This window comes from Melanostigma gelatinosum (genome assembly GCF_949748355.1).
Source record: "Melanostigma gelatinosum genome assembly, chromosome: 11".
NCBI classification, from domain to species: domain Eukaryota; kingdom Metazoa; phylum Chordata; class Actinopteri; order Perciformes; family Zoarcidae; genus Melanostigma; species Melanostigma gelatinosum.
In genome coordinates this window covers 9,031,873-9,049,901 of record NC_136644.1, presented here as the reverse complement: position 1 = coordinate 9,049,901, position 18,029 = coordinate 9,031,873, and the positions used below count along the sequence as shown (strand labels likewise).

General features: G+C 43.4%; 4 protein-coding genes across 7 annotated transcripts in view; 1 reads left to right on the top strand and 3 right to left on the bottom strand.

The window, feature by feature from the left end:
- Window positions 1-3,356, bottom strand: part of tbc1d1 (TBC1 (tre-2/USP6, BUB2, cdc16) domain family, member 1) — a 44,776-nt gene extending 41,420 nt beyond the window's left edge. For 3 of the 4 annotated variants that reach the window (XM_079278345.1, XM_079278347.1, XM_079278348.1), the window contains exons 1-2: window positions 2,941-3,001; window positions 1,819-2,561 (exon numbers count right to left, since the gene is read on the bottom strand). In XM_079278345.1, coding sequence (XP_079134471.1) covers window positions 1,819-2,400 — 582 coding nt within the window. In that variant the 5' untranslated portion in view covers window positions 2,401-2,561; window positions 2,941-3,001. Of the gene's footprint in view, window positions 1-1,818; window positions 2,562-2,940; window positions 3,002-3,252 lie in introns of those variants that run through there. The other variant, XM_079278346.1, reaches the window with a different exon arrangement.
- rpl9 (ribosomal protein L9) overlaps window positions 1-18,029 on the top strand; it is a 337,328-nt gene that overhangs the window by 195,930 nt on the left and 123,369 nt on the right. The window lies entirely within an intron of this gene.
- On the bottom strand, window positions 3,571-15,567 carry pgm2 (phosphoglucomutase 2). The gene is made up of 13 exons (XM_079279066.1): window positions 15,375-15,567; window positions 12,577-12,744; window positions 12,128-12,319; window positions 10,528-10,611; window positions 9,090-9,283; window positions 8,642-8,831; window positions 8,446-8,543; window positions 7,775-7,955; window positions 7,403-7,496; window positions 5,953-6,082; window positions 5,664-5,856; window positions 4,369-4,502; window positions 3,571-4,037 (listed from the first exon to the last, which is right to left on the bottom strand). Exons 1-13 carry the CDS (start codon window positions 15,447-15,449, stop codon window positions 3,935-3,937), a joined length of 1,836 nt encoding a protein of 611 aa, XP_079135192.1. The 5' UTR covers window positions 15,450-15,567; the 3' UTR covers window positions 3,571-3,934.
- zcchc7 (zinc finger, CCHC domain containing 7) overlaps window positions 15,995-18,029 on the bottom strand; it is a 55,772-nt gene continuing 53,737 nt past the window's right edge. Inside the window, exon 10 of the mRNA XM_079279103.1 lies at window positions 15,995-17,903. Within this exon, the coding sequence (XP_079135229.1) occupies window positions 17,314-17,903 (590 nt within the window). The 3' untranslated portion in view covers window positions 15,995-17,313. The remainder of the gene's footprint in view (window positions 17,904-18,029) is intronic.

The following is an 18,029-nucleotide window of genomic DNA, read 5'->3' as shown; positions in this document are numbered from 1 at the left end:
AAAATCGAGGGCCATCATTGACGTATTACATGACCTTAAAAAGAGCAGTGTGTAGGATTTAGTGGCATCTAGCGGTGAGGTTGCACGTCTCTGCTCACCCCTCCCTTGCCAAGCGTGTGGAAAACTACGGTGGCCTTCAGGTAACGTAAACAATGTAAAAGGCTCTCACTAGAGCCAGTGTTTGGTGTGTCCTTTCTGGGCTACTGTAGAACCATGACGGAATCATCATTTTTAAAACATAATTATGAATATTATATTCAATTTCTTCCAATACAATCCACCTAAATCCTACACTGGTCCTTTTAACTATCATTACTGCTATCACTGCATGCTGGACAAAAGGTCACATTTAATATCACATGGGCTCATCATGCCTGTTATGATAAAGTGCAACAAAATGTCATCTGGACTATTAGCATTTTCTCCTGCATCTTCTCTATTTTTGAATGCAAGCCCATATTTAAGCACTCTATGTTTGCTGCACATCAAATTGTGATGCAAATAAATGTACCATCAACTCCCCGAAGTGTGATTGTGTGTGTGGTTCAGTGTTTCCTGTGTCTAAATGTTCACAGATCTGGTTCACTGCAGTTCATGCACCTATATTATTTTAAACTAGAAGTCAGCTCGCGACATCTAATAAACTAAAGCAAAAATAGTCTCGTAAAGACATTTGTCAATGCTCAGGAATGCCACACATATTCATGCATGCATGCTAGTGTGTGCGTGTCCCAATGTGACAGAGATAGAGCAACAGGTGGTCAGCCTGACATCATCATCATCACATTCTCCAAAGTGCTGAAGCAGAGAGAGAAAACAACAAGCATCCATCCATCCACACACACACAAATACACAAACTCGACAAAACAAAAACACAACAGGTGCTGGGCCATAGGAAGCGGTCACCATGGCAACTCGGTTCTACATCCTGCTTGGTTAATGTAAAGCAAGCTTGTTTGACTCTCCCTACACACACAGCCTGTGTGTGTGTCTGTGTGAGATCAAGTGCAATTCATCTGCGCATGCATATATATATATATATATATATATATATCTATCTTATTGTACATAGTCGTTACATATTTATACTTACATCCATTTTATTTTTTTAAATATTTTTCTTGTTTATTTGGAAACTTGTGTATGTACGTTGAGACCAAAGTGAAAACCGGAGTCAAATTCTGTGCGTACCAATAAAGTTGGTTCTGATTCTGATTAAATCAAAGTCAAGCTGCCATTTTATACTCTGACTTCTCTGATTCATTTCGTATCTCTCCAACTCTCTAATGTGGCAGAGTCTTTGGTATGTCGGGGCATGGTGCTATGGAACGTCTCTGGCTCGCTTCGGGACACCAGCTGGGACTTCACAGCGCCGAGGGCGGCCGGCCGGCGAGAGCGCTCGCCATGTGGAGGAGAGGTGAAAGGACGTTTGGAGGTCAGGAGTGTGTTGGTCAGCACGGGCTTGTTCATGTTTCTGGAGTAAAAGTAGAGTGTACGTGGAATCTGTAATGCCAAAGAGAGGTCCGGTTTCCCTCAGTGATAAACACTGATGTGGACGCACTCAACGCTCAGGCAGCTTTTTGTCATTAGATATAAGAAGGTTATGGTTCCCCGTCTCTCACGTCTTTCCAATCTATGCGTGTGCTTTTGTTCGATGAGTTATGAAACTGTTCCACCTGGCTGATGAAATTATTTGGCATTTATTTGATCAGTGCGTCTGCCATCGGAGTGCAGATGATTTGGCCCTTTGGTCTTCCGTTGTAGCTGTGTTTTTAAATCGTTTGTTACTTTGCATACTCCTGTATTTTATGACCTACCTTGGTGCAGTCCTGGCACAGGAACACATAGCAGGAGCAGCTCGGTGCGTCTCTGACCAGGCAGCCGAAGCTGCTGGGCTCATGGCTGTTGTGAATCAGCTTCGTCACTTGGTGGGGGAGACACTCGAACAGCACCGTGTGTGTCAGAGGGTCCCAGACGACCCCGTCTCCCAGGATGGACACGCAGCGCACCCACGACGCCGACACACACAGAATTACTGTCTGATTGCGGGCGGAGGGGTCCGACTGTCCCCCAGACCGCGACGCGGCCCCCGGACTCTTCTCTGCAGACTTGCTGATCTCGGCCACCACCCAGGGCAGCATGGCCATGGTGGTCAGCTGGTGGACGGGCAGAGAGCCGATCAACGCCAGTTTGTATCGTACTTCCTCCTCCTCTTCCTCCTCTACCTTTGCCCCCAATGATGCAATCCTCTTCCTCGCAGATAGTTCCTGAGGACACGGTGTGGAAGAGGCGAGATGTGGGAGTGATGGACATGAGCGGCGGTTCAACCTTATTTTAGGAGGGGGTTTCTCAGAGGGTTCATCTCTCCTGGGCTTCACTTCAAAGTAGAGTCCCTCCATGGCCTGCTGGGGGCCGGAGGAAGCCGCCTGCCTCTGCTGTTTACCTGCAAAACATCAGTCAGGGCACAGAGGCCTCTGATTTAGAAGGGGGAAGTTTGTTGTGCTCCACTTTGAATCAGCAGTCTTTGAGGTGCAGTCGTCACAGGGTCATCTGGAGGGTACTGTAAAAAAAAAAAAACACCTGGTGTTGTTTACCCAACCAGAAACATGACCTGACCACTGGCCTACACTTTTTACAGTCTCAAGGACACACGAACACCTGCAAGCTTAAGTATCAAAGTATCAGGAGGCTACTTGGCTGGCTGAGTTTGTCTTGAGAGACAGAGAGAGTCCAGCTGCCCCCCCCCCCCCCCCACGAGATCATAACAGCTATGATCACTGATAGACAGAGGCGTGTGGAATCCGTGGGGAAAATGTTTGAATAAGCAACTACGTCAACATGAACAGCTGGACACGATGAGCATGCTTATAATAAATAGATCATTCCAGCTATGGAATCATTACATGAGAGAAATAAAGCGAAACGGCATGCGTACCTACCTCATATTTGACCTTGCAATCGAACTAAATCCTCAACTTAGCCCAGCTGGGACAGTGCGCCACTAAAGGTCGGTCTGCTGCACCACGACCGCGACGGAAGTTAGAACGTTGATTTCCGAGAGCAGCCCCCCTCGCACGCCTTCTCCGACCGCTTATTTTGATCTTTACGCACGGCACAAGTTGGTTTTTACGCACGAACTGGGGCGGTCACCAAAGTGCGCACGATTCGTGTGTGCTATTCCCAAAGCGCAGATTTGTTTAAATCAATTTAAGACGATATTTCACCGCTGTTCTCACGCCGGTACTTCTTACCTGTTCACTGAAGTCCGATGCGCCACCGAGAGAGATCGAAGCGTATTCCAGAGCAGCAACAACGTATGTAGACAGAGAGGCTTCACACCGGTCTCTAGTTTGAGTTAAATATAGAAGACTGAGCAGACCTCCCTCCCCTCCTCGCCACGCTCAGATGGGGGCATGACAAGTGCATGCTGCATGCATGCATGTGCTGCCGGAAGATGCTGGTGTCCGCACGTAATGTGTGGGTGCGCTTTACCCCTCCCGACATTTGTCCCCACGTGCAGTTAGAAACCTTTTTTTTTTTTTTATTTGTTTTATTGAGTTAGATTGTACTTTCGGCACATGAGTAAAAGGTGAACTGCTGGATACACTTCTAGAGTCAACATGAACTACATCCTGGGAAGTGAAATGTCTTGTTTGTAGATTTAAAGTTGTGGTGTCAAATAGTCCCTTTGAATGTTAACTATTCACATCAAGTTATGAGCAGTACAAGCACAATATCTCCACTTGGTGGTGCTCTAAGCTTTTAGGCGTGGTCATTTTACTAACTAGCTAACTCTGGAATGACAGCTTAACCTTCAATGCAGTACCTTACTAGTATTAAAGATGTTACACGTTCAGAGTTTAACAGCAGTTTAATAACATCCATTTAAGTGTCAATAGTCTGAGCAGTTCTCATATAGACACCGTCGGCGCTCTACTCCGGCTTGGGCTGCAGCTTGTTCTTCTGGGGCTCAAAGAAGCTTTCAACAATGGCATCGACCAAATCGTCCAGCTCCTTCTTCAGGTGCGTCAGGTCACTGTTAGAGGACGCAAAGAGTCAGAGGGGGAAACAAAAGAGGACACTCAACGGTGTCCAGGTGACATTTACAACTAAAACAATTAGCTGACCGACAGAAAAGTACCCAATAATGTTCAAGTAAAAACAATTGATACAATTCTTCGCTCCAGCTTCACCGAGGTGAGAATATCATTTGAGTTTGACTAACAACACATGTAAATCCTTCAACTTGGGTTCTACTGTGGGAAATTGTAAGCTTACTATTTTATGGTATAAATGATGGACAATCAAAGTAATCATTAGCTGAAGATGTTTGTCACTTCCCTGGCCTGGTCTCTACGGCGACCTACCTGTTGCCAGGAGCAGCACAGAGTTCAGTGTAGTATTTGATTTTTGGCTCCGTGCCACTGGTCCTCATGGTGGCCACACCCCCGTTGGAGAAGGTGAAGGTGATCATCTGACTGGAGCTGGAGGTGGGAAGGACCTGGGACACCAGAGAGGAAGGAGGGGTGGATGGAAAAACATCAGCAGAAAGGAAACTATTGTTTGGAAGGAGAGCTAGAGGAAAGTTCTCCATCGACACACACATGTGCATACAATATCAATCGTGGGGCGACGGATCACAAAATCATGGGTCGGATCATATCACGGTTTTGGGTCACAAGTCGGACCCGATCAGGTTTTTTGCCACCAATACGGATTCATATCGGCGTCATATACAGATCGTTTTTGTGGTTTTGTTAAAGCAGCTTTTACTTTTAAACTATTGACTCAAAAACTTATTTCAACCGCCCCAAAATCAGTGTTAACAGTCGAACATTCTAAATGTTTTCCCTTTTCTCGGTTATCGTCGAAAAACATCCACGATTTAAATGAGGAAATCAAATATTGTATTTTAATTGATAAAAGAATTGTCTTGGTACGAGTAGTTTCAATGATTTATTTAGAGCTGGTGTTAGGAAGTGAAACAGGCCATAGTTCCCTCTCCAATATCTATTTTGTATTGCTGTTAAAACATTTTTCAAACAACTTTATATATATATATATCTTCAAGTTTCTCACCAAAAGCTACATTTTTGGATGACATTTGAAGACATGATCGCGTAATAATTGACTTGTTAGCTCAGTGCCGCTATGTTACGAGCTCTCCCTCTGATTTCAACACAGATCTGTTTGTCATAATGTCTCATTATCAGGGTTATGCAAAGCATTAATGCTGATCACCCGATCGCATATTTGTACTGAATATCAGCCAATAACGATCAGCAGTACCTCTTTATTTCACACTATGACGGCGGGGGATCTGCATGGCTCACAGGTCGACTACAGTCTGTTACTCTACACTAAATACAAGAATGTAGCAAATAATCAGTTTCTGTGTTCATTCAGTATCTGTCCGTCTAAAGAAAGTAACCTAAAAAAAAACATGGGGCAGTGGAAAGTTGCAAACAACATTGACACATCATCCATCACCTTTTAAGTTGACATGGCAAACGTGTTAGCAAACAGTTGCTAATTTTGTCTTATTTATTGAACCAGGTAAAACCAATTGAGATCGAATCTCTTTTTTGATAACTTGTCTTTGGCGATGGAGCAGCATTATCATTTATTGGGAGCCGTGTTTCTAACATGTGGGTCCACTTACAGCCTTGTTACCGGGCTGGTTGCTGTCGTAGCCGGTGGTCAGGTCTCGTACAGCAGAGATGGAGAAGCGGCCGCATTCAGTGGGATACGAGTCCTTCTGGCCGCCGTAGCAGCGCAGGCGCTGGAACAAGCTGTGGATCACATCCTGGTCGTGGCAGATGAAGTAGGAGTTCTTGCTGATGTGGTGGCCGTACCTGACCGTGAGTAGAGAGAGACAGAGCTCAAGTCTGCAGTATCTTACAAAGACAAATCAAAGACAGACGAGTGTAATTTAAACATGCGCGTCTTACTCTTCATAGATGGCAGTGACTTGTTGAGAAAGGCTTGAGCTTTTCGTGGCCAGATAGGAAATCATCTCTCCTGCTATGGCTGCAGCACTCACTCCATCCTTGTCCAATACAGAGGGACTGCACATGTACCCTGAAACACACACACACACACACACACACACACACACACACACACACACACACACACACACACACACACACACACACACACACACACACACACACACACACACACACACACACACACACACACACACACACACACACACACACACACACACACACACACCGTTCATCCCCAGTGTGCATAAACCTCGAGCTGCTGCCGGTCACTTGCTTCTATACCAACAGTGGGTGCAAAGGCATGCGATTCCAATTACAGGATCATAATCGTGTTATATGGGAAAGTACTAAAGTATGTGATGTGTGTGTTGATCTGTCGTATTAATCTCAAGCGACCTTAAACCAAACGCATGGGGTTCGACCAAGGTCCTCAGTTGACACCACTGATTTTTTTTTATGCATTCTGACATTAATGGTTGACGTCTTCATTTAACTAGTAACTGTACGACATGGTTACAAAACCAGTGACACTTCAGAAGACTGTTGCTGCTACATGTGTGAGAGGAAGTGTCTGAAGAAGTTGAAGAGAACCGGCTTTATTTCTCTGAAACAAAGAACGCAATGATTTGACCCTTCGCTAAGCCCCGCCCCCCACTGCTTCTCCATCAAGCTGTCAGAGCTGCGTTACCATGGAGCTGTCACTAACTGTACTTGCTGAATAAATATAATATATATATATATATATATATAAAGCAATTTCAGCGAGAAACTATTGCAGTCTAAGGAGCAGAGCCAGATGGTTGTCGGTCTGCGTTCGAGGGAGGGACTTGGCAAAGGGTCAAATTGTGGCCCAAACAGTAGAAGATATTGAAGGATATACTGCTTATACTAAGAGTAGGGCTGGACCAATTACTGAGATATCAATATTTCAACGATATTGTACAGTTGCCTATTGATGCTTTCACAAAATATTAACACAATGAGATTTTTGATTAATATTCATCAGTAAAACAACACACACAAGGGGCCTCCAATCCTACATCCCACGCTGAGACACATGTGAGGACACGAAGACAGACTACACATTTATTGCACCAAACAAACTTTGCCATTCTACATGTTTTAATTTAAAGTGTGCATTGACTTATATGTGTACTCTTCTTCTGCAGTTTACATTATCAAGTAAGGTCTGTCAACGCCTCACCCAAGTTTATATCTTGGCCGGCAGCTGACCCTAGATACATGTACATCAGGTGACTACTTACTGATCAAATCAACGTACTTTGTGACATCGTGGAGGATCGTTAATCAGAAACACTTTCCTATGATTATGCCCGTGGACAACACGTGTGTGTGTGTGCGTGCGTGTGCGTGCGTGCATGCATACCTATGGCCTCCTCAAAGGCAAACAGAACAGTCTTGCCCTGGTCCAAAAGGTCTCTGGCTCGGTTTCCCATCCACTTGAACCCCGTCAGTGTTTCCTGTCCAAACAGCGGCGACAGTAGACGTCAAGTGTGGTTTGAAATAATAACTACAAGCAACACTTGCAATGGTGAAGAAGCCTCCCAATAATAGAATGCATTTAACTGTATCACAAACATCCATTGGCCACATTTATTTCCAACTTTCTCTTAAAGCGGTCCTGCTGAAAGCATTTCATGAGACCCTGAAATACAGCAACATGTTGTTACGGCTTCCTGTTGCAGTAACACACACACGTTTGGACACAATTCACAGCCTTGGACTTGACGAGCGTCACCTCAAAGTGGAAGCCTTCCTTGACAGCGATGGCGCGCAGTATCTTGGAGGAGACGGTGCTGGACAGCATGAAGAGGTTTTTCACCGCAGCAGCGTCACAGTTCTGCTCTTTCCAGCAGCTGAACATCCACCAGCCAAGCAACGCCCCCAACTCGTTACCAGTGAACACTCGCCACTGTCCACTGACACAGAGAGAGACGGACGTTACGTAACAAACAACCGTTTATACCAGCAGACTGTTATTCAAAGCATTTCCTCTGTGAGTTCACAATCTGCTGTTGCACAAAAATGACCCAGGATGGCTTTTTAAGGGCGGTACTGATATTTCTGGACTGTATATTCTTGGCCATGTGGAGGTGGCTTTAAAATCACTCCTGAGACAAAGATGTCGGGAGATAACACTTTCAAAACATGCAAATGAACAGTGAAATAAATGAATAATGAAAACAGCTCCAATGACAACTAAATGTTACTTTTTTTAATACAGTCTATTATTTTTATGCTAAGAATTTCCTCTAATTTATCACAATAATATCAAATACTGAGATAATGACACTTTCATATTGGCACACGTCAACTGACCCTCTAGTCATTTACATCAGACGAATACTTTTAGGCAGATAGGAAGGTAACCACTGATGAACTGTTGAAGGATGGAGCATCAACACTGACCTCTCCTGCTTCTCAGCGATGGCCAGTCGATCAGCATCAGGGTCGTTCGCCAACACAACAGTGGCCCCCTCCCTGTCTGCCAGTGCAAACGACAGTGTCTGCAACACGCAACACACACACACACACACATTGCACCTTCAACCAAAAACACACCGTCTATACGTGACCGCATGTGATGTGAATGTCCGCAACATACCAGCACTCCCTCTCCTTCCTCGGGGTTGGGATATTTCACCGTGGGGAATTCCGGGTCTGGATCTTTCTGTTCCTCTACAGCGTATGGAGGGTGAAGGTCGAAGGCCTTGAAAGCTGACTGGACAAATGTGTGGCCAACGCCGTGCACAGATGTATGCACAATTTTCACCTCTGACCTCTTGTTTATGTCCCTGTGAGGAAAGAAGCCACAGTCAAAACATTTTTTTTCTTTATGAGTCTTTGTTTTCCTTATTTAAACTCTAGTATTGTGCGTGTGCGTGTGTGTGTCCTAGTATGGCCTACAGTGGTATTTCATACATGCATTTCAGATGTCAAGCAGCAAAACATTACAATCATCGATGGAAAACAGTTTCCTCGTCCTAAGCCAAGCCTCCCTCAGGTTTTTTAAATGCAAGTTGCTGCTCAGTCGGTAGTTCTCTATGAAGCACCTGTGATGACAGTGTTTCTGGATGGCTTTGAAGTATTCTGTGTGGATGTTCTGGTAGGGATCTTTGAGCAGGAGGCTCTTCAGGGCCTCCTCTGCGCTCCAGGACTCCGGCCAGGGCTCCAGGTTCTCCTCTATGGCCTTGGAGATACCTCGGTCATGAGGAGACACGATCTGGGCTCCGTTCGCCCAGTACACCTGAGACACACACCGAGCAGCGGAGGACCCAGTCAGCAGATAGAACCAGGAATGAGGACCGTAACTAGCTGTTGCTTTCAATATCGATAAATCTGCCAATTCTTTCTCATTTATTGATTTTTTAAAATGAATTTAATGTTTTTCTAGATGATGTCAGAACATTTAAAAAAAAGGACAATCATGTCCTGCAGTCAAATGTATGCGACGTATTCAAATTGCTTGTTTTGTCCGATCAACAGTCAAAACCAAACTCAGTTCACGTTCACATATATATACATATATATATATACATATATACATATATATATACATATATACATATATATATATATATACATATATACACACATATATACACACACACACACATATATATAGTGAACTGAGTTTGGTGTTAATACATCCCGTTAATACAGGTGTGTATTAACGGGATGTAATGTATGTAATGTATAAAACACAGTATACTGTATAAAACACAGTATAATGTATAAAACACAGTATAATTTATAAAACACAATGTGAGAGAAAAAAAGAATAATGGTGACAGTTGTATATAACCAGTCGTTGAAGAACAATTTTACAGCGGTCATTTCAGTACGTTTTTGCTACAAGTTATCTTGGACTGGAGGTTAGTGTGTCACTTCAGTAAAACGTCGATGTGCTGTGCTTCTTTTCCCTCCTGTTAGTGGAAACATAACCTCTGCTGTGCTGCCCACAGACCTTCTCTACCATAAACAAATAAACTTATTTACTGGGTGATGGGAGCGGCAAAGGAAAGGCGGGTAAAGTGTATCACGAAGTAGTGGTGGTCATTGTCAGGCTGCAATAAGAATATTAGGGTTTTACAGAATAGTTCCACGCTTCATTTATAACGATATTTCAATGCTGAAGTTACAGATAAAGATCAGGCTACACTGAAGCTATGAGCATTACACTGTTTGTAGAATTAGATTCCATTGGTGGCTGTAGGATCGTTTCCGACTCCTGATCCAAACATTTACAATAACTCTACTAATGAAGTCAAAATGTATTGAAAGAAAGGACAGTTGAATAATATCCAAAATATACATTTTTTTATATAAAGAAATGTTCTGCTGACTGCGGTCAGATAACAGTTTGCCGTCCCGCTTGCCGCACACAAAGGGAGGCGCACACACACCTGTATTAACGGGACGATAAGTTACTCAGCAAAATAGCACGTTGTGAGCAAGCATGTAAGTAAGTAGGTAAGTAAAAGCAGTCACCTTGTAGCCATTGTCCTGTTTGGGGTTGTGAGAGGCGGTCACCATGATACCAGCACACAGACCCAGGTGTGAGACTGTGAACGGCTGCAGGGAGCAGGACAGAAATATCACTTTTCCAATATACTCAAAGATCATACCAGATGTTGCCGTATACTGTATAAAACACAGTATAATGTATAAAACACAGTATAATGTATAAAACACAGTATAATGTATAAAACACAATGTGAGAGAAAAAAAGAATAATGGTGACAGTTGTATATAACCAGTCGTTGAAGAACAATTTTACAGCGGTCATTTCAGTACGTTTTTGCTACAAGTTATCTTGGACTGGAGGTTAGTGTTTCACTTCAGTAAAACATCGATGTGCTGTGCTTCTTTTCCCTCCTGTTAGTGGAAACATAACCTCTGCTGTGCTGCCCACAGACCTTCTCTACCATAAACAAATAAACTTATTTACTGTAAACTACTTGCTGCAGGACATGCACGGGGACATTAAATACAGGTGAAAATCTGTGGAAATAACTGATTAACTTTTTCACAATCTGTGTATTTGTCAGACAAAAAAAGACCATCGTGAGATGTCTGACTCAGTGTCCCCACAACTACACAAACAAATGAGCAGTGTAAAGTTAGGGTGATGGGAGCGGCAAAGGAAAGGCGGGTAAAGTATATCACGAAGTAGTGGTGGTCATTGTCAGGCTGCAATAAGAATATTAGGGTTGTACAGAATAGTTCCACGCTTCATTTATAACGATATTTCACTGCTGAAGTTACAGATAAAGATCAGGCTACACTGAAGATATGAGCATTACACTGTTTGTAGAATTAGATTCCATTGGTGGCTGTAGGATCGTTTCCGACTCCTGAGCCAAACATTTACAATAACTCTACTAATGAAGTCAAAATGTATTGAAAGAAAGGACAGTTGAATAATATCCAAAATGTACATTTTTTTATATAAAGAAATGTTCTGCTGACTGCGGTCAGATAACAGTTTGCCGTCCCGCTTGCCGCACACAAAGGGAGGCGCACACCTGTATTAACGGGACGATCTAGCAGCAATCTAACAGCCCCATAAATTACCTGTATACAGCAATAATCAGAAAAAATCTATTTTTTTAGGGTGACTATGTCATAAAATATGACGCTGTCATGAAATATGATGACAGACATTTGATGTTTCATTTGAAAATGTCAGAAAATAGAAGCTTATGTTCAAAAGAATATCTTGTGTGGTTTATGCATGTGTAGTGTGGACACAAAGTCGGGTGAATGGTCACAAGTTTTAAACTGAGCATTAGCTGGTGAATCCCATGTGCATTATGCAACTGGCCGTATACAAAGGGGAAGTGGACTTTTTGAATGGAATTTGCCCTTTAGCTTCTGTGCCACTGTCACCTGCTCCACCAGCAAACTGATCAGACTTCAACAATTTCTTTTTTCATCACAAATTTGCCCTACAAATGTGATATTAAGCATGTTTAAAATTGTATGTGGTAAAATTATACTTCTGTTTAAAGACATTGTGACTGAAATTTGATATTATTTATGAAATAAATACACACACACACACACACACAAAAGTTTAAGATATTACCACAAATGGTGTTGGGGTTATGTCACAGAAAAGGTGGACCGGCACCCCTCGGCTGATGAACACAGCTGCAGCCAGGCTGGCGAAGCGCTTGCTGTTGCCCCCGCTGGGCGGGTGGGCACGGGCGTCGTACCCGATTACCACCCCTCGATCCTTGAAGTTATCAAAAGTCTTCTCCAGGTAGCTACAGAAACCCTGTCGGTGATAAAAAAAAAAAAAAAGATTTGGGGAAATAAGAGAAATCATGTGTTTAAAATGCAGTGAAGGATATTTCACAGCAGCTCCACTGAGATCCTACAGTGACATGTAACAAGATGTTGGCATGTGAGCTGTGCAGCCAACCACCAGAGAGTTTGGAGTGTCTTCAAACAGCAGAGAGCAAGAATCAAGGACGTGCACACGTGGCTTTGCATGCGGCTTAATGTGTGGTAGCAGTTTATCTGTTCACCGACCTGTGTGGTCTGGATGACAGTGAGCTCGTTCATACAGGACGTGCCGGGGCCCATGGCTGCTCTCAGACCTGCAGTACCAAACTCCAACCTGGAGGAGAAGCACTTCTTCAGAGCCTCCACCGCGCCGTCTCTCATCAGGTCCCGCACCATCGATGCCGTCTTAGGGTTCTGAGGGAGGAAAATCATGCCCACATGTTTTATATACACTTACCTATATTTATCAAAAACTGTAATGTAGCGCTTACAACTGGACATCCTGTTAGCAAAGACAGTATGATGATTTCTGATGTAAGATTTAAAGAGAATGTTTATGTCACTTCTCAGGGCTGCCAATTGTTTTGTTTTTGTGTCTGTTACCAAGAGTAGTTTTAGCTGTTTTACTTTTGAAATGACTTTAAAAATGAATTGATCAAAATGTTTGGCAAGATGTTTTAGAAAAAGTCTGGTTACAAATTGGAGCCATAAATACAGCGAATGGGTCCATGATGCCTCCTATTGAGCAAGCCACCCTAATGCAATCATGTTGAGACTAATGAACCAGGGTGTCTCTTCCAGTGTGCCCCGATTAGTGGCATCCCATGTCTTGTAAAGACCATGAATGACTCGGTTTGTGTTGGTCAGATGGCCGGATGCATATTAGCCTGCTTACACATCTGTGTGCTCCTCAACAACACAGTAGCACATCAGTCTGTATGGAGGAGGACCGTTGTGTGGCACGTGAGGCTTTTATATTTGATTCATGCATTTACAGTAGGGCTGGGCGGTATGACCAAAAATGCATATCACGGTATTTTGTAAGACTCTGGCAGTTTCACGGTATATCACTGTATTTTTACCAGCGAGCGGTGAACAGCTGTTTGTTTGTGTGGCCGTCACTTCCTGTTTCCTCACCTACATTCACCTGGGCCCTAAGCCCCTCCATGGAAAGAAACGGGATTAGACCGTAGGATTTAGTTGTTAGTATGTATGTATAGATGTATCGATAGATGTATCGATAGATAGTTTCCACATTGGTTGAACCGGTATACCGCCCAGCCCTAATTTACAGCACAACATACTGGGACTTTCCTCTATGGCAGGGATTCCCAAAGTGGGGGTGCGCGAGCTGCCTCTAGGGGGTGCGCGAGAGGAAAAGTGTAATGGCGGTCTGATGGTGTAATAATATTAAATATTAAAAAAAAATGTAATTTTAATTTAAAAACTGTCAGGTGGGACATCTGAAGCTATCAGTCGTAAAAGAGGAGAGGGACAGAGAGAGAGAGGAATCGGAGGCGAGGGGAACGGAGAGGTGCGTTATTGGGGAGAGACCGGGAGAAGAAATCCAGCCAGAGTCAGAGGAAGATGAGACGGCGCAGACTGGGAAAAAAAAGAGGAAATATGATGAAAAGTATCTGTGTCTGGGCTTCACTTGTATTGGCAACGCAGATTCCCCAAAGCCACAGTGCGTGGTGTGCAGTGAGGTTCTGGCTAACAGTCTGAAGCTCTTATTTACGTCGCCACCTGAACACCAAGCATGCCAGTGCAAGTCAAAAGCCCCTTACATATTTTAATATCGAAATTGGAGGAGTTACAAAACAGCCAAAAACAACTGGAGTCTCATTCATGTGTTGGGTCTATAAATGACGCACTACGGGCTTCATATCTGGATACAGAATAGCGAGAAAGGGGCTACCGCACACAATCGCCGAAGACGTGAGCTTGCCAGCTGCCAGAGAGATGGTGGAATGTATGATTGGGGAGAAAGAAGCAAAAAAGTTGGACATGATCCCGGTGTCCAACAACACTGTGTCGCGCCGCATCGATGCTTTGTCCGAAGACATCCTGGCTACATTAGTCGCTCATTAATTGTAAATTAAATGTGATAATCTGCCTCTGAGCCTGTGCGTGTGTCCTCACACCCGTATTGCTCTTTAAAAGTGACGCCTTGTGTCACTGAAAGTTATTGAAACTTTGTTGCAGTGTTTCAGGGCGTTTTCACACCTTCAGTTCGTTTGCTTTGTTGCAGTTGCTCCTTTGTTCGGTTTGTGTTCACACTGCAACATTTAACAGCGGACTAAATCTTGTAAACAAATGCCACGCGCGAGCAAACTGTTCTCTCATTGGTCCGATTCTTATGCGGCTATGAAGGCTTAAAAGGCTCTGTTGCCTCTTTTTTTTTTTTTTTATTAAGGGGGGGGGGGGGGGGGTGCGCGAACCCGGTCGGGATGTAGAAGGGGGTGCGCGGCCTAAAAGGTTTGGGAACCGCTGCTCTATGGTAATTATATAAACATAAAATATGTAAAGGTAACCTCCATTGAAGAACTGCTCCATTGAAGTACAACTTCCTGAACTGACTTTATAGGTCAAACTAAAAATGAATTGACAATAGTGATTGGTCTGGAAGGGGATAACAGTGACACTGTATTCCCATGAATTAACATAGCTAACGTTAGTTCTTTAAAATTTCTTTATAGCAATCATTAAGAAATGACAGATCTGTAAAATACAGCATTATAACGTAGCACAATAAAGTTTAGCTCATTGGCAAAGAGCTTATAATGAAGCAGCAGCTAACGTGTGTAGCCTTTCACTGACACAGCACCTGATGCCACACATTAGTGAACTAACGTTAGTGAGTGTTGTATTTTTACACAGCTGTTTGACGTTACAACTAATTATCCTTCGTCATTTTCCTAATGTTATAAACAACCCTACATCATCACACTGGAAGTTAGCCCAACACTGAATCACGTAACTGTATGTAACGCCAGGTAGACACACCACAGCTCATTAAGCTAGCTCGCTAGCTGTCAGCTCACCTTGTCGTACTGCAGCCACTGGCTGGCAGCCTGGTCCAGCATGGTGTCCCCCGTTGAGGACAAACAGTTCTCCATTTCCCCTCTTTGCAGAGCCGAGACGCTGTCAGAAGCTTACTAACTGATGGTCGCACGCTCACGCGGAAACCTTTGACAGCACTGGTCGAGAAATGCAGCTGTAAAAACGTGACCACTCTGTCCATAGCGCGCGGGGCGGAGCGACGTAACGCGTCACGAACTTCTCATCTGTTGCATTCACTGGTTGACGCAAATGTGGAAATTACGGTTTACGGTGTAATAATTCCAACAGGTGGGAAGTTTAATAACGTAGTTCAGTTATTGCCTACATTTAATCAAGTACTGTGTTTACTGCAGTACTTCACTTTGATGTAATTTTACTGTATTATGTAATTTCTTCCAACTTTACAATTTAGTTTGGATTGAGAAAGGAAAATTGCCCTCAGTATTTAGATGGTCATCCTAAACAGTTGAATGTGTCAGCAAAACTCTAGTTTCCCTGTACAGTAATGTACAGGGAAACTACTTCATATTGTATGCAGTCAGTCAGGAACATTTTGAGCAGAAAATTATTTTTTTATTTGGTTTATAAAATGTGAGAAAGATTGTTAAAATGCCAGTCTTTATTCTTTTTGGCCATTACTGGTGGCATTGTCAGCAACTTCCCCATGTGATCTTGATGGTGCTGGAACCAAATGATTTTAATGTATCAATATAAATTGCATCACAAATGCAATTTAAATAATTATGAGTATCTAAAAATATTAATCACACAACAAACTTCTCTTCCTGAATGAAGGAAATAAGTCACGGCAGAGCACACTCAAGTTGTATTTATCTCAGACACTTCAGGCAGCCAGTATTCATGTTATCAAGGAAACATCTCAACCTCTTTTCTTTAATCATGTTCACTAAATTTATGTTGTGGATGGTTGAAAGGGTGAATACCGTCGGTGATGCATTCTATCCAGATCATAACTTGCTACAGAGTTGCATCAAACATGTGTAACATAGGTATTTACCGTATGTTCAGATATTTAGATCATTTACAAATGTAGTGTAGAAAAAAGGGGCATCTCTTCAGTTCTAAATGAAAAACGGACCATTTCCAAGAGTATTTGGAAAAAAGATCCCCCTTTCTTTGGGAAAGCAGAGGCACTAGGAAATAATCTAATTCTACTTCAAAGATCAGTCTGTTTTTAATTCAAATGATGTGAACAACAAAATGAGAGAACATGATAAGGACATCATTTGATCATCTTAAGGATGACTTATTAAACCATTTACTGATAACTGATAAGTTTAGGCAACTAAATAATTCGCCGCTGCCCGTTAGAACTGTGGAGATGACTTAAGACTGAATAAAAGCAGCTTTCTTTCCGCAGACATTTTGACTCCTCATAGTAGGAAAATCACAAGTGGAAATAATAACTTTGAAAGGATCGCTTCACAACTTTTCTTAAATCCCTCCTGTTCATACTGGACATTAAAAGATCCAAAATAGGTCATTTTGAGCAAAACTGTATTCAGAAGTTTATCTGAAGCTAATAGGATACTGAGGAAGCGGTCTGAGTTTGACAAATCAAGTAGATATCTTTCAAAGTTACGTACTTCTTAGTACTGAATTATGTGTCCCCAGTAAAGCCCCGACAGCGTGACAGTGAGTCGGGCGTGCATGACGCCAGGACCCTGAAACATTCAGCCTTCATTCATTCATTTTATTATTTACATCTGTGCTTTTCCTACTGTGTCAAAACGTCTTCAGTAATAAAAAAAAAAAGAAAGTCCGATGAACCCGTCAAAACAGCACTGGCATCTCCAACGAAGACCTGAGTCGGCAAAATGTCTGAGACATCCCGAAACATCATGAACGCAAGCTTTGTGTACGGGTCCTGCAGACGCCTCCGCCTCACACGAACCGCCGCTATCTGCTATGTTTCCTCTGTTTCCTCTGTTTGATGATGAACAGGTTCTCATCCGTCGGGGGTACATCTGCGCGGTTCTTCGCTTTTTGACGATACTTCTTCCCCTTCTGCTGCTTCGACGCCGAACCCTGCATCTCTCCGGTCACAGTCCAACGGAGACGGTCCGGCCTGCCCTCTCTGTGCACTTCTGATGGCGCTGAAGGAGCGTGCTTCTTGTTCTTCGCCCTCTTCTGTATATCCTTGCCTTTGCCTCCACCTCTGGGAAAGTCCTCCGCCTCATTCACGAAGACTTTAGCCGCTGGGAGAGGGTCTTTGGAGGTGGGAACCGGTCTCTTGGGTTTCCACGTTTTCACATTGCTTTCTTGTTGCTTGTGCTTAATGTTCTTTTTGGTTTTGGGCGCTGCGGCCTCGAAGACGTCCCTGTCCTTAAAAAGGAGGTGGTTGGGTTTGTAGGTGTTGTGGCTCTGGCGAGGCGTGTGGTTCGGCTGGTGGTAGCTGTTGTGATAGCCGACTTTCTGTTTCTTCTTTGGCGGTCCTGGAGTGAAAGGGGTCTGAGAGCTGGCCAGAAGAAAGCCGTTTTTCTTCAGTTCTGGGAGGAGACGGAGGCAAAAAGGCTTTCGTTATTTATTTGGTCATGAAAAGTCAAGTTTGACAAAAGCTGTGTGGATATTTAACCCGATGTCTCTGCATAAAGCTACATTAAACAATGCAAAAT

Bases quoted from the DNA above. Each gene is read 5' to 3' on its own strand.
- pgm2 (XM_079279066.1), bottom strand. From the start codon at position 15,449: ATGGAGAACTGTTTGTCCTCAACGGGGGACACCATGCTGGACCAGGCT. The intron at 12,745-15,374 runs GTGAGCTGACAG...TTCCTCCCTCAG, and splicing joins AGTGGCTGCAGTACGACAAG to AACCCTAAGACGGCATCGAT. The intron at 4,503-5,663 runs GTAAGTGGACCC...CTGGTGTCCCAG, and splicing joins ACCAGCCCGGTAACAAGGCT to GTCCTTCCCACCTCCAGCTC.